The 26,921-nt window shown below is 31.2% G+C and overlaps 1 protein-coding gene across 1 annotated transcript; it reads right to left on the bottom strand.

Annotated features, from left to right (window-relative positions):
* Positions 1 to 1,526: 1,526 nt before the first annotated feature.
* Positions 1,527 to 25,568, bottom strand: rdgC (retinal degeneration C). Its single transcript, XM_070636009.1, has 10 exons — positions 25,554 to 25,568; positions 15,826 to 16,211; positions 4,339 to 4,877; positions 3,974 to 4,013; positions 3,552 to 3,865; positions 3,227 to 3,481; positions 2,903 to 3,155; positions 2,624 to 2,778; positions 2,328 to 2,475; positions 1,527 to 2,032 (listed from the first exon to the last, which is right to left on the bottom strand). Exons 2-10 carry the CDS (start codon positions 16,049 to 16,051, stop codon positions 1,566 to 1,568), a joined length of 2,397 nt encoding a protein of 798 aa, XP_070492110.1. The 5' UTR covers positions 16,052 to 16,211; positions 25,554 to 25,568; the 3' UTR covers positions 1,527 to 1,565.
* Positions 25,569 to 26,921: the final 1,353 nt, after the last annotated feature.

A 26,921-nucleotide genomic window follows, 5' to 3' on the forward strand; every position in this document is an offset into this window, starting at 1 on the left:
TCTCAGCTGCTATTTTGACAAAAATTGAACTAAGTGTCAATCGATTTCAATTCCACTTGGATGTCATGAAAAATTTGTGCCGATCGAATTTTATTCTCTTTATAGAATCTAAAGAGAATGACCCCTAACCAGTAAAACTTAAAAAATTAGCAGTATCACAACATAAAGTTTAAGAACCACTAGGTAAGATCATATCAAAAAATCTTACAAACCACATAAAAATAAGGAAAGCTTGTAAAAAATTCAATAAAAGTGAGAACGTTTCTGTTTATAACTGCCAATTTTCCCATACGAAAAGATACGATAATATTCTATTTAAGATGATTGGAATTCCACATGAGTAAGAGGGTGATAGTATGTAATATGAGAGAACGTGAAGCTTTAGCATTAGAACTGCAATGAGCTTTTCTAATGAATTCTATAATCATGTTATGTTAGGTTATGTTTACAGCATTCCAAAAAAAAATCTTTTTATGCCTTAATTAGTAAAAAGGTCGCTTTTTAAGCTTCTGTTATGATGAAATTTTGCTCAGTTTCTTTCCATTCATGATATTTAATTATATTATGTATATAGATAATATTGCTTTCTAAATTTTAATTTTTTTTTTATCTTCACATAAGTATGTATATATGTTTAAATTTCTCATATAACAAGCTTTAAAACTCCATTAAACACGAACATCAACGTGGGAATCAATTTTTCTCATCTATTAAGGTGCAATTTTTAAGGATTTATCTATAATTATATAAAATGAACATCTTATCTCTTTTGTAACAAGTTGAACTTTTTTTTAATAAGAAGATTGAAGAAAATAAGTTAAAGCTTGTAAAATTAACAGCAACATTTCATTTTTATAGCAAAAATTTTTTGTTATTTCATTTTTGGAAAACTCGGGTAATGTTAGGTATTAAGGTATATCTTATATCATTTAAATACTTTTTTTCTTTTCTTTTAAAAAAATCAAAACGTTAAACATTAAAAACTTTTTTTAAGTATATATCTTTTAATGTATTTTACTTAATTTTTTTCTCATATTTTTTATTTCGATTGAGTTTCAAGTCTTTTCATCAAAGCGTTAAATTTTTCCATTAAAGAGTTTGTTAGAGAGAAAATAGCTTTATGTAAAAATTTGATTAATGTTTTACAACGTTTTACCATGTTTTGCAATGATTTACTGCATTTTATCAAACTTTGCAATGTTTTACTACATTTTGTGTTTTTTTATCACGTTTTCGCAATGTTTTTCAACAACTTATCATGTTTTGCAATGTTTTAATTCATTATACGATGTTTTGGAATGTTTCACAACATTTAATCTTGTTGCGCAATGCTTTACAGCATTTAATCGTGTTTTGCAATGTTTCAATGCATTTCAGGATGTTTTGCAATGTTTTACAACATTTACCTGTATTTTATGATGCATAACAGCATTTATGATTAGCAAATACATGATATTGAGACTTTAAAACAGTAAAATGTAATAAAATATTTAAAAAAAATTACACAAAGCTATTTTCTCCCTAAATTTGTTTTATTTTATTTATTTTGTTATGCTATATTGGACTTACTTTGTAGTATCGATTTGACTAATAATATCTGCAATTTCAGTTTTGACATTTTGTAATTGGATATCATTTTTGTCATTTTGATTATGTGTTTCATTTTTGCCAGTTTGACCTAATGATTCCACCGACACAATTGATCGTATTGAGGTTGATTTTCTCAATTTTCCACCATTAATTGTTGTTTCTTTCATTTCACTTATCTCGTACTCATCAACTTGACATTCTACTTTTGTTGCTAAATCTTCTTCCTCCTCGTCATCATCATCATTAATGTTATTAATTAAGTCCTTCTCATCCTTTACATCTATTAATTTGCTGTTTCTGATCACAGTTGAATGATTTACTGATTGCTGACACAATCGAAATGCTTCAAGGAACTCATTCAAGTCTACTAATGAATCCTTATTTATGTCCATCAATCTACAATTTTCTAGCATTTGATCAATATTACAGTTCGGAAGATAACCTGTATATTGTTTTGTTTTGTTGTGGAAGAAAGAAAAAAAGTTGGAATTAATGAAAATTCTCATCGATTAAAGTTGTGCTTTAAAACCAGCATCACAACTTTATTTGATTAAACTTTTTTTGACAAGTCCCAACTGCCCAAACTTTTATCAATTATTAACTAGACTAGAAAAAGATCACAAACAATAATCACGTCTGTATATCTTTAAATCCAATTATAAAACATCCATGACAACCACAGACTTTGTCAAACAAATAAAAAAGGGTTCATATTGATAAGTTGGATGTAAACTCACCTGATAGTAATTCACAAGCTTGCTTAAATTCATCAATGCTTATCAATCCATTTGAATCCAGGTCAATCATTCTAAAAATGGCTTCTAAGTTTTCACGATTTGTATACATCGTGTCGGTTATTTTATCAGTATCATTGGCACCAATTTTCTGTTGTAATTGAATGGATTGTAAATAAATAAATGAATTGTTAATGAAATGACTTGTCGTGTTGAAAATAATTGTATTATAATATAGCAAAATCAAGAAGTCATGAGAACACAAAAAAAATCAATTTTTATGAATGAACTGGACTTACTATATCATCATTTTCAATCATTTGTAGCGTTTTTTCGTATATTATTTCGTTGTTTTCGGTTACAACTGCTAACTTTTCACGCAACAGACGCCATGGCAGCTTGAAATTTGTAACTGATTCCATTGCTTCAGACCATTGACTCAGCGATATTCGTCCTATGTACAAAGTATACAGGTGTATATTAAATACAATACAATCTGAAATCTTATCTTTTTGTCCTTATCAAAGTGGAATGGACAAAAGAGAAAGAATTAAGTAGGCAGTATGCAGAACACAAACCTGTATTTTCAATGTCTCGTACTTTGAATTCATTTTGAAGTTGAATCTCTTGTTCTCGCAATTTTTCTTTCAATTCACGAATGGCAGACTTCTCAACATTATCTACTTGTTGTCTGAATGTTAACTTTCTGGTTTTTGATGCGGCAGCAGTAAATTGCACAAAATAGCGGTCGGAATTAGCACCAAATTTTATGTAAGCGCCTTTGTTGCTTCCAATTTCGTAGTAATTTGAAGCAGAAAAAACTGTTATCACCTGTATAATGAGATTATAAAGGCACAAGTATTAATATTCTGTACATTACACAAGTAAGTAACTTTACTTACATTTCCATTATGAACAATTTCATAGCCATCAGATTTACATTCGTGTGATCTTACAAGTGTCGACAAATTGTGACGCGATAAGAACTTATTTGTTGTTTCTGGTCCAAAGCATTCGCCAGCACCCCTTTTATTTTGACATGATGAATCAGACATAATTGGATCTGACCATAAAATGTCAATAATTTGTTTCCATTCTGTCTTAAAGTCAATATCATCATCAGCAGGTTGTGTGGGTGGACGGAGAATCGATATATACTGTGAAAGATATGAAAAATGGATGTTAGTTGTGACCATTGCATGTCAAGAAAGTTCTACAATTTTTTACCTTGCTCCTTCTCACGCTAGCAATAAGATTTAAATCTGTATTTTCAGATATACCACCGTGAACAACGAAAATTTTATTATTAATGAGCGTTCCAAGCGGCAAATGTCTATAAACTTGGTCTATTAATTTCAACAGGCGATCAGCATTATGACGGTATTTTTGATGAACTTCACGTGTAAATCCATACCGATGATTCATTACTGAATCTTCATGATTACCACGATTCAACATAACGCATCCCGGAAAGATGAGGTGACATGACAAAAGTATTAAGAGAACTTCCAAACTTTTCTTTCCTCGATCCACAAAATCTCCTAAATTATTCAGTCATAGCCATTCATAGAAAAGTGATGAAAGAGACGAAAATATTTCATATAAATCATGAGATTAAAGTATCATAGCGTTGATTTATAAAGGCTTACCATTGAACACATAACAATTTGTGTGCGAAGGAAGGCCATTCTGTATTCCAAAAAGAAAATCATGTTAATACCATTTATAAAGGAAGGAAAAACATAAAAAGGACGTAAGGTAAATATTATAACATTAGTAAATACTAATTAAATAAATTAACATCAGTAACAACTTTATACTGTGCATTAAAACTTGTCGCAAATTATGACGTTCACACTACTCATTTGGGCTTTAATGCCACAAAATGTTCTTGGGTGGAGGTGCTATCTTTATGGCTAAAAATACTTTTTTATGAGTTTAGCACCAATATTAAGGTCAAATTCCTTCCTCCTTAAAAATCATTCTCATAAATTTGATAAGCTTTATGCCTCACCTTATATAGAATAACCAAAAGATCATCAAGTTTTCCATGTAAGTCACCAACAACAGTAACTGTTTTTGATCCCTTTATTTCAGTCGATGCTCGATTTATATTATCTAAACGACGCAATTTTTTAGCTGCTTCACGTAGAATCATTGCTACATAGCGTGCATGAAGATTATATTTGCGTTTTCTAAATAAATTGATTAACATATCTAAATCTTGCTTCTCCAACGGAAGTTTTAGATGAGGTCCTTTATAAGCCTTTGGATCATCTACACCTTCATCTAACGAATCATCCGATTCATCTAGAAAATCATCATCCAGTGACTCTGCTGATGATGTTGATAATTCATCGTCATCCTTTATTTTTTTCGCCGCTTCTGGCATGTGCGTTAATAAGTCGTTGAAAAAATTGAACAGCTTCACTTGATCTTGTTCGGCTGAATATTCGATATTTTGGAATATTGTCCATGTATAGCGGCGTTTCATCTCTATTCGTGCCATATAGCGACGATACCATCGTTGAATGAGGAGTGTTGCCTTTATAACTGCAATGAGAATAGAATTGTTTGCTTATTACTTATGTCTCTAAATGGGATAGAATTTGAAGTTGATCAGTTGTGTGGCACTATTTGGATTAGAAGTTTGTCAACAATCCTGGAGACCTTACGGTTTTCTTTATTTTAGTACAAATTTGAAATTCTAATTTTAGTACAGATTTCATAAAATTGCAATTTTAAGTACTTTCCGAAAGTTTTACAATCTTATAATATATTAAGCACATAACTTTGAGCTGCATACTAACTAATGATCGATTATATGATAAGAAGTAAACTCCAGGAATGCTTAATTTTGAAAATCATTTGAAATTCAAAATATAAACAAAGATTTGAATTTTGAGCTGGATAGCTTTTTACGGACAAAAATACAATTTAGAGTTGTTAGGCAATTTGATAGAATTAGTGACAGTCCTATTTTCCACATGAGTCGATGAGCAGCAATGAATTTAATTAAAAAGCAATTCAATACCCATACTATTGGATTACTAGATTACTCAATTTTATACCATTTGTTTCCCCAATAATCATGATTCATTTCATTCAAGTTGCGATTCATTCGAGTTTAAAAAAGTCATTATTTTAATTCAATAAGCTTTAATAGTGATTATTATTACAACAGAACAGACATTCCCGTATGATTTCGCAAATATTGAAATACATGGTATGTATTGGATATCAATAAAGTTTCAGTAAATTAATTTTTATGATGATTAATGGATGAGAAATAAGGGTTGAATTGTCGATAAATAATGAAATGCAAATGTGGATGAAAAAATTCATTAATATCTGAAAGATAATTAATTAAAGTCACGCCAATTATGCATCTCATTAGTCCTTATATGTAATTTACTGCTACAAAACAGGTATAAATTTGCTAAAGCAGTGGTGAACAACCGTGTGGAGCGGCACGCTAGTCTACCACCAAAAATGTTTGGAGTTGCAATGAACCCTACCAAGGCTTCCACCAAGGACTTGCCAGGTGTGCCGCGAATAACAAAAGGTTGAGCACCCCTTGTTATAAAGGAAAAGAAAATCTAAATCCCGTGGGTGAAATAATTCTTTCATGTGCTTAACATGGCATGTAATGTTTATCCTTCACTTGAATAACTTATTACTTAGTGTTTAGTGCACACATATAAATATACATAGCACATAGCAGATGCATTTAATTATGTTTCTTTGAAGACCTTTTTGTGCTGTATAAAAAATTATTTTTCTTTCTTTTTAAAAACTTTTTTAATGATTCAAAGAAGGTTTCAACAGAAATTTCAGAAAAAGTTATTATCTTATAATCAGTTTGAGTGCTTATGCATCACTAACTTTTAAATCAAATGTGCTTCGAAAGTTTAAGCATATTATGGCATTATAAAGAGCATAAAAGATACATAAATATTCACTAAAGTCATTTTGAATCAGTTAAAAATCTATTTGAGCTTAATAAAGCAATATAAACTCATTCTCAGATTTTAATAACCTTGAAATAATCTAAAAGTTTGAGTAAGTCAATCAAAAAGCATTCAGCACGGCACTGTGTAATACATTAAATCAAAGATTTAAAAATAATTCCTCACTTGGTTGATTTTAAAAAAAAAAATTTGAGTGTTTTGTAAGGTACGGTGATACAAACAATGTATCATGATATACAGAATGAGATTTTCAGTTAGAAATAAAGAAACTTTAGCACTGCTGTGAGCCGGTTTGATCATTAGGACTTATCATTCTTCAGTTAAATTTAACAAAATTTGAAAATTTAACAATTTTAAAATATTTTCATACAAAATTTCAAAATAAATGGTTAGAAAAGTCAGTAAATGAATGGATAGATGGAAAGAAATACTTGAAAATTAAGCACAAATCCACAAAAATGAATAAATTTCTGAAAAAGTTTACTGGAAAATTTAAAATTTTTAAAAATTTCCGTTAATGCCGAGATGACTTAACATGAATTCTTTAAATTTATAATTGAACAGTCCGTTAAATTGTCAATTGACATTCAATTCTATAGTCGGCAGTCATACCAAAAAAATGCGTTTCGACTGTTTGGATTCAAACTCATTAAAACAATTTTTTGTCATCAATTATAAGGCTAATTAGGATTTCCCTTTGGCAACTAGCAAGCAGCACAAAGCTTTGTCTCTTTTTCTCTCTGAATTTCTTATTTCATTATGCTCATCCAAAGAAACACAAGAGGCTCTAAACACAAAAAAAAAGTTTTGTTTTATAAGGGCTATAAAAGTTAAACTACCCAATTCCATTCTTGGTCGTCGTCTCCTTCCGCACAATATTTGGCCCATTATGAGAATATTTTCTTTAAATGTGATTTCACTTTCTTTTTTGGCTCTTCCTTAATTCTTTTTATTTCTTGTATTTATTTTTTTATATTATGTATATTAACTTAATTTTCAGACATTATTATTGATTTTATGAGTCACAATAGAATTTCATACACAATTTAAATCTTATTCCACGTTCCCCTCGCGCACATTTAATTAGACATCCGTTTTTAAGTTGTACTAATTATTTAACGCTTGATAATAAATTAAATTATAAAATGCAAAGCCTTCTTTATCAGCACGAGTTATAAACGAAAAAAATGTATAAAAATTGTTCACGATAGAAGGTAACAAGACAAGGCAAGGCACACACAAAGCGAGGCAGAAGAGAAGAATTAAATTTAATTAAAACTTCGCTTTAGGTGAATTTGAATGTTTATTTGAAATGGCTTGATTATAAAACTTTGTCCTAAATGACTTCCTTGCAACATTATGAAGTTGTATTAATGTCTTTTGAATAATTCACACAAAAGCCTTCTTTATCCTTTAATGATGTGAAATTGTTCAAGCTTATAATTCTCTTTATGTCTATTTATTTTTTCTTTTTATGGTTGAATGAAAGTGCAGCACGTCTAGAGTTCATTCTTTGTACGAGGAAATGTAAACAAAAGAGAGAAAAGCCTTCGCCGTAAAAAAGCAGAAAATAAACTGAAAAGCAAACAGAGAATTTCCATGTCACGTCGTAGTGTGTAGTGGTTAAAAGGATGATCGAGAAAACAAATGTGTTGAAAGTTCAGTGTCGTCTCCTTATTTTTACTAGCCGACTTTGTTACACATATTATTTCACATTCTTCTTTCATCGGCACGCGCCCACCATTCACTGTCAATAATTAATTAGATTTAATTTCATTTCTTCCACCTATTCGAGGTGTTTTTTTCTTTTTTACATTCGATTTTCATCGAAATCGGAATCGTAAAAAAAGAAGAAAAGAAACACGACGACTTAACAAATTATCAGTAAAAGAAATGTGTTTGTCTTTTCCCATGATAATGATACAAGCATGCAATCGACACTTACTCGTATATGTATGTGAAAATAGAAAAGCAGGAAAAACAAAATTGATAGATAAATGTTCAATACCTATTAAACGATAGGGTTTCCTATTTTATTTATTATGTTTTGTTCTCGAAAGTTATAAATGAGAATTAAATTAGACTCAGACTTAGCTAATTGAATGTCATTACATATTATGCCCGATATTTCATTTTAACAACATTGTTGTGCTTCTCGAAATATGTTTATGAAGAGCAATTTATTCCATTAGAAAGAGCATTCCAAAATGCACAAAATTTAGTAATTTCAGGGGAAGATTACTTGGCGTGAAAATTATACGCCATTTCCCGCCAGCAGTGTGAAATTTCACGCCGATGGCGTGAAATGGCGTGAAATGGCGTGAATTTCACAAAATTGGCGTGAAATGGCGTGAAATTTCACGACACAGTTTATTTTGGAAATGACTTTGACCTTACTGGATCTTGTTATTTGATAGGGAAAGTAACTTTTACCTTACTGGATCTTGATTTTAGTTCGTGGAAGTGACTTTGACCTTACTGGATCTTGTTATTTGATAGGGAAAGTAACTTTTACCTTACTGGATCTTGATTTTAGTTCGTGGAAGTGACTTTAACCTTACTGGATCTTGATTTTAGTTCGTGGAAGTGACTTTAACCTTACTGGAGTTCGTGGAAGTGACTTCGACCTTACTGGATCTTGTTATTTGTTCGGGAAAGTAACTTTTACCTTACTGGATCTTGATTTTAGTTCGTGGAAGTGACTTCGACCTTACTGGATCTTGTTATTTGATAGGGAAAGTAACTTTGATCTTACTGGATCTTGATTTTAGTTTTTGAAAGTGACTTTTACCTTACTGGATCTTGCTTTTAGCTCTTGAAAGTGACTTTGACCTAATTGGATCTTGTTTTTAGTATATATAAGTGACTAAGAACAAGATCCAGTAAGTCCAAAGTCATTTATACAAACAAAAACCGAGATCCAGTAAGATCAAAGTCACTTCCACGAACTAAAATCAAGATCCTGAAAGGTCAAAATCACTTTTACGAACTGAACTACAAGATCCAGTGCGGTCAAAGGCACTTTGCCAACATTAAAGCAAGATCCATAAAGATTCATTTCATTTCCAAGAAACTATCATAAAAAATAACAAAATCGTTGGACAAAATAGTTAAAAATATGCCTTAACCGCTAAAGTATGCGAACATTTAGTTGCCGACTTTAGTGACTTCGATCTCTGACCCCTGAGAAAACCGAACTTAGTGTGAAAAACACTTAAAAACTGATTTAAAGATGAAAAACCATTGGAAAAGTCGATTTTAAAAATAAAAAAAAATGGCGTGAAATTTCACGACTCTGGCGTGAAACGGCGTGAAATGGCGTGAAACGGTGTGGAATGGCGTGAAATTTCACGCCACAGACGTGAAATTTTTGGCGTATACGTTTCACGCCAAGTAATCTTCCCCTGAGAAATTTAAATATTTGTTCACAATCTGAAAATTTTTGTTTTTCAAAATTTAGTCTTCCTGAATATAATTGCTTGTCTTTTTATTGATATTATGCTATTATACAACTCAAAGTTGTGTCTATAATATGATTTTCACATTTAAAATAGCCAAAAAGGACTTAAATTCACAATTTTGTAAAATTTTGAAGCATTCTTATTTTATGTACTAAAATTCGGAATTTTTAGCGCATTTTTGAAATTTTTTTCAAAAAGGTAGCTTATTCAAGCACTTTGTTCGGCTGGGACTCGAGATCTCGTAATCCAGACATCGTAGAGAGCTCAGGTTTGTTCTATTAGCTCCGTACTGTTGTTTTATTGCGGGCAAATGCATTTAAAAGTTTCAAATCATAGCATAAATACTATAATTAACAATTTTTCATTTCGATAAACAACAACAACAAAAACAACAACACGTTTTTTCATTGTTTTACAGTGTTTTTCAATGTTCTTTGATGTTTTTACAGTGTTTACAGAACAAAGTTTGAATTTATCGTAACCGTTATGTGTTTTAAATTTCAAAAATCCGTTAAATGACGAAATTCTTGAAAACCTAGTATGATGACTTGAAATTTACTGGATCTTGTTTTTTGGGTTTGGAAGTAACCTGGATCCTACTGGATCTTGCATTGTGGGTAGGGAAGTGACTTGGATCCTACTGGATCTTGTTTTTTGGGTCTGAAAATGACCTGGATCTTCCTGGATCTCGTTTTGTAGGTCTGGAAGTGACCTGGATCCTACTGGATCTTGTTTTGTGGGTCTGGAAATGACTTGAATCTTACTGGATCTTGTTTTGTTTAGCAAGAAGTGACCCGGATCCTACTGGATCTCGCTTTGTGGGTTTGGAAGTGACCTGGATTCAACTGGATCTCTTTTTTTAGATCTGGAAGTGACCTGGATCCTACTGGATCTTGTTTTTAGGTCTGTAAGTGACTTATTAATCAATTACTGATCGCTGGGACAAAAATGCGCTTAAGTCCCTCGATCAATAAAACGAGGACTTTTGTAATTTTTAGAATTTATTGATTCAAATTTTGTACTAAAATTATTAATGGTCGCAGATTCAATTGGCATGAACTTAAATGTTGTCAACACGACACTCAAGCGAACCAGTATTACTAAACGGAAGTACAAAATTTAAAAATGTGTCGATCAGGATATTTAGATAAAATTTTTAAACACGGAAACTATATGCATTAAAGCAATAAAAGGACACGTAATCGCCAACATGATTTTACATTAGACCTTAGTTACACTTCTGTTTACAAATTGGTCATAATGCCTATTAAAATTTTAATCGAGATTAGTCGGTTTCCTTCACCAACTTTGAAGTTCTAAAACATAAATAAAAGAAGAAGAACTAAATAGAAACAAATTATGTTCATATTTGTTGTAATTGAACTGTAATTTGATTGAAAGTTTCCATTGATAGTTATCAAAGCATTTCAAAACATTGTATAAGAATTTCATTAGTTTTGCCGCAATAAAGGATTCTCAATGTTCATAAAACTCGAATGAAAATAATCATATTAGATTGAAAAAGATTGGAATGAAATAGCAATAAGGTTTTACGACGGGATTTCTAAAGATTCGTTTAGATTCCATTCTTTACAAATTCGCTCCCTTATAAACTATTCATGATATTTACGTTTACGAGGAATCCATAATGATAACTCGCTGGTGTGAACAAATGTTGTGTTGATGGTTTACAGATAGGAAAATTAGATAACCCAAGTCTAACTGTGTCTTTTCATGAAAGGATATATTGGTGAGTTTCGAGAACTTTTGTAATAAAGTCACTTGAAGTTTCAGGTGTCAGGTGCTTTAATGAAAATAGCCTAAAGAAAATTTCACATATGACGTCATATTTTTATGTTGAAAAAGCTTGAGGTTATGTGACTTTTTTGCAAGAATTTTAATATGCCGAGCATTTCGTTTATAATTTTTGGATTCCTTTATATGCTTGAGCAATAGATCTTCCTTTGCATACTGATGTCGGACTAAACTCTTTAGGCACGAATTTAGTCACTTCTCTATGCAAACTAGATCTAGAATCTAAATATTTTATTTATTCCATCGTAAAACTTCCTGTGGGACAAGACCAAGCACTAAATACGTCAGCCTTTATATATTCCAGATAAGCACAGAAACGGTTTTTGCATAAATTGCCACACCGCAATATATCGTCTGGAAAGTTATTTACGAGTAAATTTAATTGAAAACTTTCCAAACGAAACATTTGAGCGGATAATTAGTTTTTTTCGAGTTCAGGCAAGCTTAAAATAAATTTGGCAAACTTGTTTGATTCAAATGTCCGCATAAGCTTATCCTGAATACATAATGAGTTAGCTGATTGAGAATGATTACTGCAGAAATTTTTAACCTGCATGATAAATGGAATTATGATAAATCCATTATTTTATATTTTGGAATTCCGCATGTCATGCTTTATTAAATCCACTTTTCCTGCTATGGACAGTAAATTACAAAGAACAATCAATGTACACAATTTTCGTGTAAATGGAACAAAAACGCTCATTTAGAAATAAATATCAAAACATGCTAAAAATGAAATTACGGTATTGCCACAAATTCCTTGCTTATATAAATAGCAAAAGAATTTTTTTTCAATGAACACTGACCCTCAATTTTATACATGAATGAAAATCAATATATTCATTCTGAGGTTTGAAGTCGAGAGTATAATTCATTGTTGATAAATCCGAGCAATACATTTGAAGAAGGATCCGTGATTGAGCTTTTAAGGGTTCAACTAAAGCTGTTTTACAAATGGAAATGCATCCGCTGCATTCATATAGCTTCCAAATTTAGGAAAAATCTTAGCCGCCATATAAAATCTATGATTCAACATCCATTATGACTTAACCGTCTAATTTTGGTATAGAGGCTTGCATTTTCGCTAAATTAGGCAGCCGTTTGGATGCTACACGGAAGCAGCTTCCATTTGGTTTTACTAAAACAGCTAAAACTTAAATGAAGCTTTCTTCATTTGTGTCACTCACTGAATGTTTGCTATGAATTAAACTTTCCTATATTTGGAAGCCGTATGGATGCCACACGCAGCACTCGTGTGTTGTGTCGCTCGGGTAAAGAATCTAGAATTTTTATTATTTTTTTAGATTCAGTCACTTTTAAATATTCCTTGAAGTGGAAAATTAAATTTTTCTGTTTCCACTTTTCATATAGTCCATGAGACGTATTTTTTCCATTTTATATACAAAAACATCTTTGCTCCTCAAAATGACATTACAGTAAATTTTTTATGTCCACTGACCTTAATCTAATTTATCGAATTTATATTCATTTACGTTATTTTCCTTCATTCCTCGTTCATTTTTTTTGTTGATATTATTCTGATACTTGTTGTATATAAAATAAAGTGAGACATAAAAAGAATAATGTACAATGAATGAAAAATATGAGGAGGAAATGAATTAAATTAAATTTTTGCTGTATTTTTGTCAAAGGACTTAAAAAATAATTTCATTACGTAATTTTTGACACATTTAAAGTACTTTTCGAATGTTTCATGTCATTTTCGTGTTTGGATGTTATTAACAATATGGAAATTGTCTGTTAGACTTCTGTACACAAAGCTCCTCTGTGTGCGGTTTATTAAATTTATTCAACAATTATATTTGTGGGGGGAGATTAGGGATGAGTTGACTAAAGGAACTCAAAAAATTAAAATGCGCTCAATCATCAAATATAAAAATTTTTCACATTTTTTCTCGAGTAAGGCTTAATTAAATTTTAATATCTAAAGATGGAAAAAATTATTCCAGCTTGTATGAAGACTTTTTATGACATAATGAAAATCTATGCTTAATACAGTCAAGTTTTAAAATTGAATTTTTATTGAATCCGAATGAAACAGAGGTAAAGGAAGTAAAGTGAAAGGAAAAGCAAAAGGAAATTGCGGAAGGAAAATTTAATCTACACGTAACGACTGTTTGAATAATGTTTTCTTTATTGAATGAAGAAAAAGTATGACAAATCAAATTTTTGTGGAAGATGAAAAGAAAAATTCAACTCAATCGACAAAATTATGAAAAGATTTATTTGGTAAAATATCTATACCTGCATCAAAATTGCGTAGAAGCGCATTTGTTAAGAATATAACAACTGTCATTTAACATTTAAATTGTATTTATCACTAGAATTAGTTGATTTTCCCCTTTTATAGTTGTTTACCCCTTCATATAAATATTCAGTCTGTTTTTGAACTCAAAAGAATAAACATCATAATTGAACTAAAAACTAGTCAAAATTTAAATGTAGCTAGCTTTTAGCATGTTAATAGAGAGTCATCAGCTTCTCAAGAAACAATTCATATGCCAAATCTTTTTTATTTCGTCAAAATTAATCAAATTGAAGTAGCAAAACAGACAAAATTGGGGAAGAAATTGACGAGTTTCTACATTGAGTATTAGAACAAGAAATAGGTCACAATTGATGTGGAATAATGTTAACCACAGAATCAAATTCTAATGATGATTAGGAGCAAATTTAGGGAATGGTAAGAGATCTCCAAACAGATCGAAAAATTCCTGGATTGGATGTTTTGAAAAGGATAGAGTCCCTAATAATACGAACCGACAGAATGTTTCGATGGATTGTGCATCCCTAAAACGTTCTCTTTGCAGCCATGAGCCAACGTTTCCCCCAGTTTGGGAAGTATGACAGTAATTATGCTAATTAGAACTTTTCAACTAGAAATATTCCCAGATCAGATGTTATGACTGACAAAATCAGAACAATAGCACCTTTTAAAACAAAACTTTACAAAATGCGCTACAGAAGCTTTTGATCAATGGAAATCAAATTTATCTGTTTGTGCCACACAAGTTTATTTTTGAATTTGAATACCTTATATCCATGTAAACACAAATCTCAAGGGAAAAATTATGTCGTACGTTTATGAATTAAAGCAAGAAGTAACAGACGTTATGATAAATTCATGCTGTGGTTTTTGAATTTATTCAGAAGGAAAAATGAAGCAATTACAAAATCCCATAAAATTTTCTTTCTTTACAAAAAACATTCAATTTTGAAATTTTCCAGAACATCTACATTTACATAAATTGGAAAATAAATTGAATCATCTTAAATGAGAATAATATCTGTGGAATTTTAAGAAGGTGAATCCATACGTGTGAAATTATGAAACATGTGTTGTGTATATGAAATATGGGAGGAAAATTTTTCAATTGTGCCATTTATTCATATTTAAATTACATTCGACTTACTTCTAACCCTTCATATTATTCACATGCTGATGATTCCCACATATTATAATACTTTACGATGCAGGATATTTGAATTCCTCTTGATATTCGTTCTATTTAAAGATTAAGAATTTATTGTGATTTTCTTCTTTGTAATGCTTAATAAGCAATCTTGTACTGTTTTTCGAAACATGAGAGTTTATTCAATTCTAGCTATATGCATGGTATGTGCGTCTAAACGCTGCAAGACATGTTTACAATCAGAATTCCAATCGTGATTAATTAGTCGGATTAAAAATTTGACTATGTTTCTGTTGTATCATATACTATGAGCTACTGGGGATGATTATTCGGTGATGGGACGATATGGTACGGTATAGGTACACTGTTACGACGCAATGATAAGCCTTGTATAGTACCACCATCAGAGAATTCGGCCCGTGAGTGCTTTTAGATGTCAAAAAAACTCAAAGAACTGAAAAGAACCTCAGCATCATCTCTACTATCTCACTTAAATATAAAATGCACAACCTCACATATCATATGAAAAAAGAGATGCACACATATGCTTAGTGCAAGCAATGCTTAATTAACATTCTGGTTGCAGAGTACTCAATTTATCTTGAATTTAAGAATCTTGAATAATTTCAAAACAAACATAAACCTGAATACAGCAAATATGTCATATACTTTATAATCCCTTTGCAGGATTGTTGCTACAATATTGGGTGAACAATTAAATGCACTTTAGTTTGTCGTAGGCACATACACGTATGATGAGTTGACAATATTAAAGGCTTCCACACAAATATAAATAAGAGATTATCGCATTACTCACCTCTTTCCACCTTTGTCATTGACATTCCACGTCGTGGAGTTCTCATAACACGAAAACATAATGTCGAGCTTAGAAATTTCATAAAACTCCTTCCATCTCGCTCACTCTCGTCAGTTGTTATTGCTGCAGCATTTCTTTCAATTTCAGATGATCTACATGATGATGTTGATGAATTTTGCGAATAACGTCGTGAATTCTTTTTGATGCAAATGCAGCTTTTCAACATTATGTTAATCTATTTTTTGTTATTTATTCCTTATCTTATTTTAAAATATCACTACAGACACTACTGCGAATAATATGTATATCATATAAAATATTCCACAATGTGTCCTACATATTTTTTGTTTATTCTTTGTTTCTCACTTTTTTCTCGATTGTCATTGCTGAAATGAATTGAAAAGACGGGAATAAAAAATAATAAATATATCCATATATATATTTCTGTCTCATAAATTGTAATGATAAGCATTTTCCTAAATATTTCTTTTCTTTTCTCTCTTCCATTTATCGATATTTATGCTGGGGTTAAATTGTGATCCATTATGTGGAAAATCGATTACATGCTAAGGATATGTCATTCATTCTTCATTCGCATATATGCATATTATATCTTTGTTCTGTACATATGTGAATCGAGCTTTCGTCATTCATATCTAGCTATATGATAAATAAGTAATGATAACTGCAAGTTATTAGACTAGAAAAGCATTACACTTGCTAAATGCTGATATTTGAGTCATCACTAGTCCTCCTAAGTGAGGGACCCTAGATTTGAATCCTATGATGGAGAGATTACTCTATCCTATGTTCCCTACATTTGGAGTAGGTGGGTATCCTAGGATTTTTGTGTCAAATTTAATCCATCATAATAATTTGATTCTAGAATATTATGGAAGTTAATCATGACTAGTTTCAGTTATTGCTAGAATGACAATATTTGATGAAAAGCAAACGGACAAACCACGGATATTACCGACATTTACCCTCAGTAAAATGCTTATTTATAGCGCATTCTTTATAAAAACATAAAGATCCTTTGTTTATGCTTTGATATGTGAAACTTTAAGACAAAGGCTTTTGAGGAACAAGAAAATGAATTAAAACAAGGAAAAAAGAACAATATAAAGGAATAACTGTAAATGAAGAAATTCAAAGTTATGTTGTTATGTTTAGCTGCAGGACTGCGCTTCAAAATTCACATCCGTTCTCAATTTTCTGTGCTTTCTTCAATCTCTACTCGTTCCTTTTCTTAGTCCACTTGAACGAAATAGATGTGATGAAGACTGAGATAAGTACTATAACCAAAAGGACTTACGGAGAATTTATTTATTAAAAAATATTTCAGTTAAAGAGGAAATCCAACAAGAATAACAGAGAAATTCAAGCGATTCCTTCATGAAACCCAAAGAATTTATGTATGTACAACGTTTTACTTTTAATTCCAATCTTCTTGTTACTATGAATTTCGAAGGACGTGAGTGAACGAAGAAACTCATCTGCAGTAAAAGCCATGATTCTTAAGCTTATAAAGGTATTTGGAGAAGAATCTGGCTCACAAACATTGATGGAAATGACAGCGATTTTCATGAAAATAGTTTTCAAAAGCTGTAGTGATAAGCCGGAAGCGCAGTTTATGTAAGAGGCTTTCTGTTTATGCTTAAGGCGCTGCTAGTCTATTTGAATGAAATCTATTGTTATGCATTCTTTATACTTTATATTTAAGATTTTGCATGAATTGCTTTCAAGTTCCTTTCATCATAAAGACTTGACGTTTATGCAAAATAAAGATTTACTTGAGCTTATTGTTATAACGTTCATTTGAGATTTGAATAATATATATTGTACATAGTTGAAACCCCTTTTTTGAACAAAAGTTCAGTCTGTTTTTGAACTCCAAAGAATAAACAACCTTAATGAATTTTTAATTGAATTTACATCCAATAACAATTTCAAAATTAGTCATCATGGATGCCTAACAAATGAGATTCCTTGACACATCGATGAAATGAGCAATTAGATTATACTAAAATTTGATTTAAAAATGAATTTTGGATCTGCAAAAGACAAATGCAACACCGCAGTTCTGTGTGACTCGCTTCTGCCAAATAAATGTTTCCATAAAATGTTTACCGAATCAAGTTTTATGGACCGACAAAGTTGCTCACTGAATATTTAAAAAGGGAACTGAATTTCTCTTAAATGTCGCAGCTGATGATGAAGCTGAGGTTTTTCTGGTGTTATTAATTCTCCCCATACTGATTGTTGAAATGATGCACAACAGTAAAAGTTGAAATCGCTTCGTTCAAGTTCGCAAGCTCTTTATATTTACTGGCATTAAATGCAACAAAGCAATTTAAACTTTATAATGTGATTTTACATTGTGAAAATAAATTAAAATGTTAAAATTTATTAAAGTTCCTTTTTAAGAAAGTGAAATTAATTTCCAAAGTTTTAATTAGTCAAGCTGTACTGGAACGTAAAAAGTGCAAACATTTTGAAGATTTCACACCTTTCCGAACCATAAAACTCATCTAATTTTCGCAAAAGGAAGAAAAATCAATAATTAAATAATTGTGAACGTAATTGATCTCTTGATTGCTTCCAAGTATTTCTCAGTATTTCCATATAATTGATTTCGTGTTCTACTTTTACCTGCGGGAGTAAATTTACTGTGCAATTCAATTACTTCTTTCCATTACGCTGATCAAACACTTTCATTGTTACATGACTTTTTTTTTCAGCATCTCTATTCAAAAAGGGAGCATTTGAGTGTAGATTTTTTTAAATTGTAAAAGCAGCTTAATTTGTTAATTTGGATATCTTAAAGGGATTCATTTAAGTTCTCATTTTGAGGGTTCAATGTCCAAGATGTTAGATCTAGACATTATTATAAGAAACAAACTTTTTTGAATTTTAAATTAAAACAAAGTTCATCGTATTGTTAATTTTTGAGAAGTCATTCAATTATTGCATGTTGTGTAGGAGAAAATGACCAAGCATCAAACATTAGTTACGGTTCAAACAAATTTTATACTTTTCCAAAAGTTCTATTTCTTCTTTCTTTAGAAATAAATTGACCATTAAATAACTGTAAAACAATGAAAAAACGTGTTGTTGTTTTTGTTGTTGTTGTATATGAAAAAAAAAACTGTTAATTATAGTATTTATGCGTTGATTTGAGAAAATGATTCTAAATTCAAATCTTAAGTGACCGTTACTCAGCTAACATTTCAAAAAAAAAAGAACTCATTGGAAGTAATTTTGGAATTATTCTAATTTGTGATACAATTCGATAAAGGAATCTGATTTTGACATTGACCTTATCATTTCAGACATTACACAACGCCCTAACATCGTCCGAGATGAAGAGATACATAAATCCAATAAAGATATCTGTCAATTATTCAATCATATTCTACGTTTAAAGACGCTAAGTACTTTATTATATCAAATTGATACTTTATGTTTCTTTTGACTCTTGCTATGCATCTGAAAGATAGAAAAATATCAAAAAGTCCAGTTGCGTTACTTAATCAGTGAATGACTTCTTAATTCAGTCCTTAAAATCAAGTTTCATTTTAAAGTTTCAATTCTCATGGAAACAGCTTTCATTTTTTTGTCACTAACTTAAAACAAAATTAAATCTTTTTTTTGTCTTGTAAAATTGTGTCAAATGGTGTGGAAAAAAATTTGAAATGCAAATTTCTGCCAATATTCCAACTTTATAAAACTGTAATTTGTGTCAAAACTAATAAACTTTACGAACAATATTGTCTTTTATCATGATTGTGAAATTGATTGGAAAATTTTACATGCTATAGATAAAATGTCGCCTACGTAATTCGTTGACATTTCAGTAGTTCACAACGGGACGTCAGAAGTACTTATTGCATGAAAATATCAAATGTTATAGCCTTATTTATTTTTAAATTACTCTAATTATTTTCAATTCCATTTTACTCCTAGCTCATCAAAAAACAAAATTGTAGATCTAAATTGATAGCACATAAGAAGCTGCTGATCTTTGCAAAAAAATATAAATCTATAAATAATTCTATATAATATATAATTTAGATATTATTATTATTTGAAGTCATTTTCCGAATCAGTGGCAAAGGCAAAATCTTCGGCATGGATTCCCGAGCAGCACAAATGAAGTTGGCTCTGACACGGATCTGTTCAGACTCCACTTAACCTCTTCTATTAACACCAAATGGAAGTTGCCTTCATTTGTTTTCCAAATGACTAGCATATAGATTTGACTGCCATCTGACATCCACATGAAGGCTACTTCCATTTATGTGTGTCGCTCGGGATAAACAAATTGATTCAGCGCTTCAAAAAGTCATTTTTCTCCACAATAAAAGCCATATTCTGCTATTAGTAATTGTCTCTCCATTTTAGCATAAAACAATACTGCTTGCCGAGACAGTTTTATGTGGAAAATTTTTAATGAACTTTCCAGCTTTTATTCTATGTGTAAATTGTATTTAAAACATTTTGAGGGACCTAAAATAATACTTTTAATTGGAAAAAGAAACGAAATCTGGAGAACGGAGGAAGTTAAATAATTAATGGAAACTCAAAAGCTGCTTTGCATGAAAACCGCTTGACAAATCATAATAGGCCAAGACTATAACCATTTGTTTGTCTAAATGTCAGTCTAGAAGCGAAATTGTAAATTATCTAAGTGAAACTGTAACTCAAGTTGAAATCAACGCCTCAGTGGTTCTTAAACAATGCATGTAACCAGACAGACTTGTGTATAGTGAATGGTTTTAGAATGTGGTCTACACGGGCGTATTCAAGGGGGTTTGGGTCCTTTCAGATTCTCAAGTATGCCAGGATATACCGATTCAATGTACTTAGACACAATTTGTGTATCGCGAATACATAAACCGAGTTAGTCACTAGAAACAGCGAAAAAGAACCTAAAATCAACTAGACTTGGGACTGGGATTGAAGCCGGGCCTTTAGGATCGATTGGCCGACATTCAAATCACTATGCCACTGCTGCTTTATTGCTGATGCTCATCTCTAAATTGGATGATTGGATATCTAAACAATGAATCTCATAAGGGAATAGTCCTCCTTCTTGGGGACATCCAACACCTCTAGTCACCTCAAGGTCTCTATACTAATTCAAGAGTCAAGTTCACCGAATTTAAATTTGGTTAGTTTAGTCTTTAAGATATTTTAGTCTTTAAGCGCGAGTTGCATGAAATGAAAGGAAAATAAATCTTCATCACGCTTAACAGAATACTTTTCTAGTAAAAGAAATGCGAAGAATAATAGAGACAGAGATACAAACAGGGTAACAAGATTTCATTTATGAAGATTAATTACTCAATTTTTCTGTATTTACATAAAAGCTTGTATTAAATAATTCACGACTAGATGAGTTTACTCAGAGTTGGAGGTGCTCTTTGTGCACTTTCCCAACATTGGCATTTAAAAAGGAATGTAAATCAGATTTCATCCTAAATTAATATATCCTCGGAAAATATTTGATGTGTAAAAAGTCAATCTCCTTTATTTTTTGGGGACAAACAAGCTAGGCTGCTTTGTTTATATCTTGTTACATAAATGACTCTTCCTGTGATTTCCATGACTTTAAATGTCATTTTTTGATTACTTTAGAGTAGAGTATATCTATTGCAGTTGTTTTCAAACACTGCAGCCCGACACACTAACATATCGCTAATACCTTCATTATGTCACGTGAAGTATAGTGACATACTAAGTTTACACTCGATATTAGGTTAACTGTGTCACTTTCATAAAAGTTTGAGACATACTGTTCTATTGCGACGCAAAATAATTTATGGAGTTACAAAATACTCCAGAATGAGAGTTTATAAATGCTGGACATGGTCAGTAACAGATGGCTCATGCTTTGTAAATTAAAATTTAATTAAGCCTAGTGATAACAAATATCATCACATTTGGATTCGGTCATGAAGATTTTAGTTTTCTGTGCAATAGCAACATTCATATTATAATGAAAGTCTGTAATAGTTTACAGCTACAATTGTTGATATAGCATAAAAAAAGTGTTAATCATACAGTATTTTTTTATAGACAGCAAAGATAGCAATCTCTGTATATGGCTTCTTTCAAGCAACAAAAGTAATAATATTGAATGGATCCCAACCCTGAGAGAATTCAGTTGAAGCTTACTCATCTAATTTGCTCAAAAGTACAATGTTTCATCTCTTATTCTGATTGAGGAGTTAAGAATGTTTGTTTCGAGTGGAACTATTTGTCATGAAATCAAATTACATTTTTTTACTTCTCAATCTCTCTATCTTTGTATCTTCGTCATATCACAAGAGACCATAGTTATAGTACAATTACATTACAATATTTTCCTTTTGGGTCTTCCATACATCTACATGTTATCTACCGTACACAAAATGCTTCGTAACGATTTACACTCTTAAATGTTGTTTTATATACAGCATTTACTCGTTTACAACATTCCATGTGCCAGTAAAATTTCATGCTTTTATGCTTCTTATATCTCTTTCTCTCTTCCTTTTTTAATGTTCAAACGAATTTTTCCTTTCTCTTCCTTCATATTGTAATATAAATATTATTTCAAGCTGTATTTTTACAAGAACATTAACATTTTTTTCTCTCTTTTTTGAAAGCTTTATTTGCCTTGTAAATTTCAATGTAAGTAAGTTTTGGTTTTTGTTTAAAGTAAAATGACTTTTGTATGTGTACATAGGCAAGCAAGTAAGTAGAAGAAAGGAGCATAATAATAATAAAATAGAAAAGAAAATAGATACGTTCTTACATTGTGCGTAAAATCATTGACCTAATTTGAGAAAATTCTCTTCGTTGACTATTTTCTATGACTTAGAACTTTATTCCATTTATCCATTTCCGTCTTTTCCTTTCTCTGTTTCGATTTTCCCGAGCTCCAGAATTAAATTAACACCAGGTTCAATGGAATTCATTCGCAGATGATGTGTTTCAAAATTGTAAGACTTATTCCACTCAGTTTGATTCTCTAATTGTACTTCTCAGTTTGATACCGTATTCCAATTATAAAATACAACGAGAACGTATTATATAGATCCACCTTTTCTTCCTATCGCGTACAGCAAGTTTTGTAATTGCAATTAAGAGTTTTATACAAATTCCAGATCGAATTTCAAATAAAGACTAAATTTTTGTTTACCTAAAAAGGGGCCTTCAACTATTTATAATAAATATTATTCAAATATCAAATGAACGTTAAAACAATAAAAGCTCCATTTGAGGATTCAAATGAATTTTATTACGGATTTCTTTGCTTAATTAGTATCCTTCAAGTACTGTCAGCCATCATTGGCGAACGACCCCAACAGTACTCCAGAAATAATCCCAATTTGCCCTTTTTAGCTTACTTTATGCCTTTTACTTTTGCTTTTCGAGCTATGGTATGCTGCCAAAATGTTAAAGAACATTTTATTCCTTTCACAAAGCAATTTACTGTAAGTGTAAAAAGAAAACTGCAGAACGAACAGCTTTTCTGCCACAGGGCGAGATAAAATAAGAAAGAAAAAAAAGGAAAAATTTCGTTCTTTGTGAAAATGTTTCAAAAAAGTTATTTCGTTCACGCGCTTTATATGTTCTCTTTACTCTCCCTCTTTTCTACTCAGATTGAGATTCTGGACTCTTTTTCTTACATCCATTCATTCATTCATTTTCTGAAACATGTTTGCAAAGTTAAATTTCTTTCTTCATTTCGTTATTTTGTCAGATCTTCAAGGTGATATATCAAATCGCATGAAGGTGAAAATGAATTGCTTGATTTAAAAAAGTTTCGAATTTCTTCAAAGAAATTTTTCTTTAGACTTAATGCAATTTTCATCGAATTTTGTTGCCATGAACAGAAAGCCGTCTTTTAAAGGTTTAGACATCAGCTGATTTTGATGATAGGATTGAAAATTGCATTTAAATATTCCGGTCGGATTTGTGTCTGCTCGTACAATAGACTCAATAAATAGAAAATTGTAGACTATTGTGCTATTGATGAAGATAACCGCAACAATGTGGTTATCTTTAAATATTTACCACCAATCTCTATCCTTAAAATTTTCATACTCTAATCCAATAGAGTAGGACGACCGTTTGGAATTTATTATAGCGAATTTTTGTACATTTTCTTATATCAACATGCAGGTTGCTCATTAATGCAAAAATTGATTTTCTAATCTAATCCAGTGTTGTCCAAACTTTTTTGCACAACGGCACAAATTGGTGGTAAACCTCGACCGAGAACGCACAAAGCATACAAATCGTGGCATATGCGACAGTTTGGGCAACACTGATGAAGTTTTGGGAGATGTTAGTTGCGGAGTAGAGAGTTTGAGCACTACTGATTTTACCAACTATAAGGGTATATGTTTTAGAACGTAATCCATAATTATAACTTTTTCATATATTGCTACCCTGATTACCCTACAAATGTATTAGATTGCGTTGTATGCTTCTCGTAGCTAATCACAATTGAACATGTGAGGGCTTGTCAAACCACCTCACTCAATCCTAGGCCTACAGTTTTATGGAGATACAGAGCACTTCTCAGTTGACATTACTGCCTGTAGCCTACAAAGGAAAGCTTTGAGCAATACTACAAGGGCATATGATCAAAATGGACATCAGAAAAATCCCATGCCAAGTTTCGAACCCATGAACACTGAGTCGGTGTACAATTATCAAATCCTCAAGAATGAATCCACTAAGCCACCAAGCCACTTTGATTCACTGTTTCAACTACGAACGATGCGTCTAAAACCAACAAATTCTCATCCATCACTCAACTTCTTGTTACTATTTATTCCTTTCTATTTCTTCTCACCTCATTGTTACACACTCGTATAATAATTTTCCAGGTTAAAGAAAATATGAAAAATGCTCAAAAGGAAACAAAGAAGGAATAGAATTTCCGAAAGTCATTTTCACCGTTACAACTGTGTACCAAAATGAGAATCTTGAAATGTTTCGCGTTTATATTCTTTAAATGCAATGGAAGAGAAGTGATAAATTATTCTTTGTGTCAATTTTTTTCTCCTTCGCTTTTTTTTTTAATATGAAGGAAAGAAAAATTATTGAGTCATGAAGAAATCCACACATTACTTCAGGGAATATGAAAGAGTGTTACAGAAAAAAAAACGAAAATAAAAAAATTGCTTCCTTTAAAGATAAATTTTTTTGTATTTTCTGAATAAAAGTATCTTCCTTCCTTACAAAAGATTATGAATGAATGGGGCGAAAAGATGATTCACGTTAATTAATCTACATAATAATTTATCCCACTTTTATTTTGCAGCGGCATGATATTATCATGGCACAAGCAGAGCCCGAGAGGCAGAATAAACTTGCTTATCATATCATTCATCTCTTACAAAAATAAAATAAAGGAACTGAATAAAAAAAAAATTAAATTATTTGCACCACAATGTCATCGTTCACATCTTGAATGGATCACAACTTTTCCACAACAATAAATATTGTAAGCATTTATTTTTGGTTATCGGTTGGATGTAATAATAAATCAGCACATTAATTATCACATAAACATTTAATGTTCACTAAAAATAACATCCAGAAAAATGCGAGGAAAGAACCAAAAGTTGGTTAACATTTCGTAAGAAAAGAAAAAAAAAACTATATGGAACTAGAAACTAATATTAAGCACTAAAAGCTTTACGAAAAAGCTCCTTCACTACCTTCATGCCAGTTCAAGCACCGAGAGAAAACTGAAACAAGAATGAAAATGTTCATCCAAAATACCAAAAAAATTTTTCTCTCTCCCGACAATATCCTTGCTGATTCATGACGTCATCGTTGTATCGTAACAAGAGAGGATATGAGAGAAAGGAAAATGACATTCAACTTCCTGCAACAAAAGCAAAACACAGAGCAGCCTATATACATACTATTGTACTACATGCCGCACAAACTTTTCTCAATGAAACTTATATCTATCATATGATGTATATGTACATATGCATGCGTGTATATGGCTCATATTATGTGAATTTAGATGAGAAGATAATGATTTGTGACATGCAATATTATGTTACAGACTTTCTCAATTAGACTTCGAAGATGATTTTTATTTCATGCTCAATTTCGTATCGCTTAATCTAATTCCTTTTTGTGCTTTATACTCAACTTTTAAACTTCATTATTTTCCTTGTATAGAATTCGAAGGAATTTTTACTCTAATTGCCTCAAGAAAAAATATTCATAATATTAATACCTATCAAAATGTGTATGCTTACCTCTATGTGTATAGATATCCTTCGTATCGTTTACAAAACTTTTTCTTTACATCGCAAAAATTCTTCTTGCTGTCTAACAAAGCTAATTTTTTAACAAAAAAAAGAAGAAGGCTTTATCTTTTCACATTCATGCATTGTTTTATATTTTTGGTATCTGAAATATTTCGGCAAATAATCAAAAATCATTTTATTATATCAATGCTGTAAGGATGAACGATGATTTTTTGCACCTTTTTATTTTCAAGAGATGGCGTTACGTGTTCAATTGAGCAGAACAAATACCATTAAGTATGTTTTAATTCTTTCATTACAAGTTTAATGCTGATGCTTTGAATTGCAGATAACTGACATTGATTAGGTCATTAAACTGATAACTGGAGAGCGTTATAGATTTCAATTTATTTGTATCGTAAGCAAAATAAGTGATAAACCAACCTTATTAGATTGCTTCTCATACGATAGGCACACATTCAAATGGTATTTAGGTTTTCCTAGACCCGGTCTTGGTCTCGGTTTCGATCTCGAAATTCGTCAAAACCGAGATTTCGGGATACCCGTGTTGTCATAACGGTGATGTGACGGGAGCATAGTTATAGCCAAGCTGCAGATTTGTTTATTTTCGCTAGTTGACTGATACTTGGCGCCTTGGTGCAACATTTGAATGCTAACTATATGCAATACTCATAAAGTTACTCATAAAGGCGTCGAAATACAGGAAAATCCTAGCGTCGAACAGCTACCCTCATGTGTCATCCGGGTACATAAATTCGCATTCAAGTTCCTACTATCAAGAAGACTATTTCTTATCAA

Source organism: Chironomus tepperi, unplaced genomic scaffold (assembly GCF_022539635.2).
Source record: "Chironomus tepperi strain 1889 unplaced genomic scaffold, CSIRO-AGI_Ctep_v1 contig_100, whole genome shotgun sequence".
NCBI classification, from domain to species: domain Eukaryota; kingdom Metazoa; phylum Arthropoda; class Insecta; order Diptera; family Chironomidae; genus Chironomus; species Chironomus tepperi.

Bases quoted from the DNA above. Each gene is read 5' to 3' on its own strand.
- rdgC (XM_070636009.1), bottom strand. From the start codon at position 16,051: ATGTTGAAAAGCTGCATTTGCATCAAAAAGAATTCACGACGTTATTCG. The intron at 3,482-3,551 runs GTAAAAAATTGT...TATCTTTCACAG, and splicing joins CTAGCGTGAGAAGGAGCAAG to TATATATCGATTCTCCGTCC. The intron at 3,156-3,226 runs GTAAGTAAAGTT...CTCATTATACAG, and splicing joins AAATTGTTCATAATGGAAAT to GTGATAACAGTTTTTTCTGC.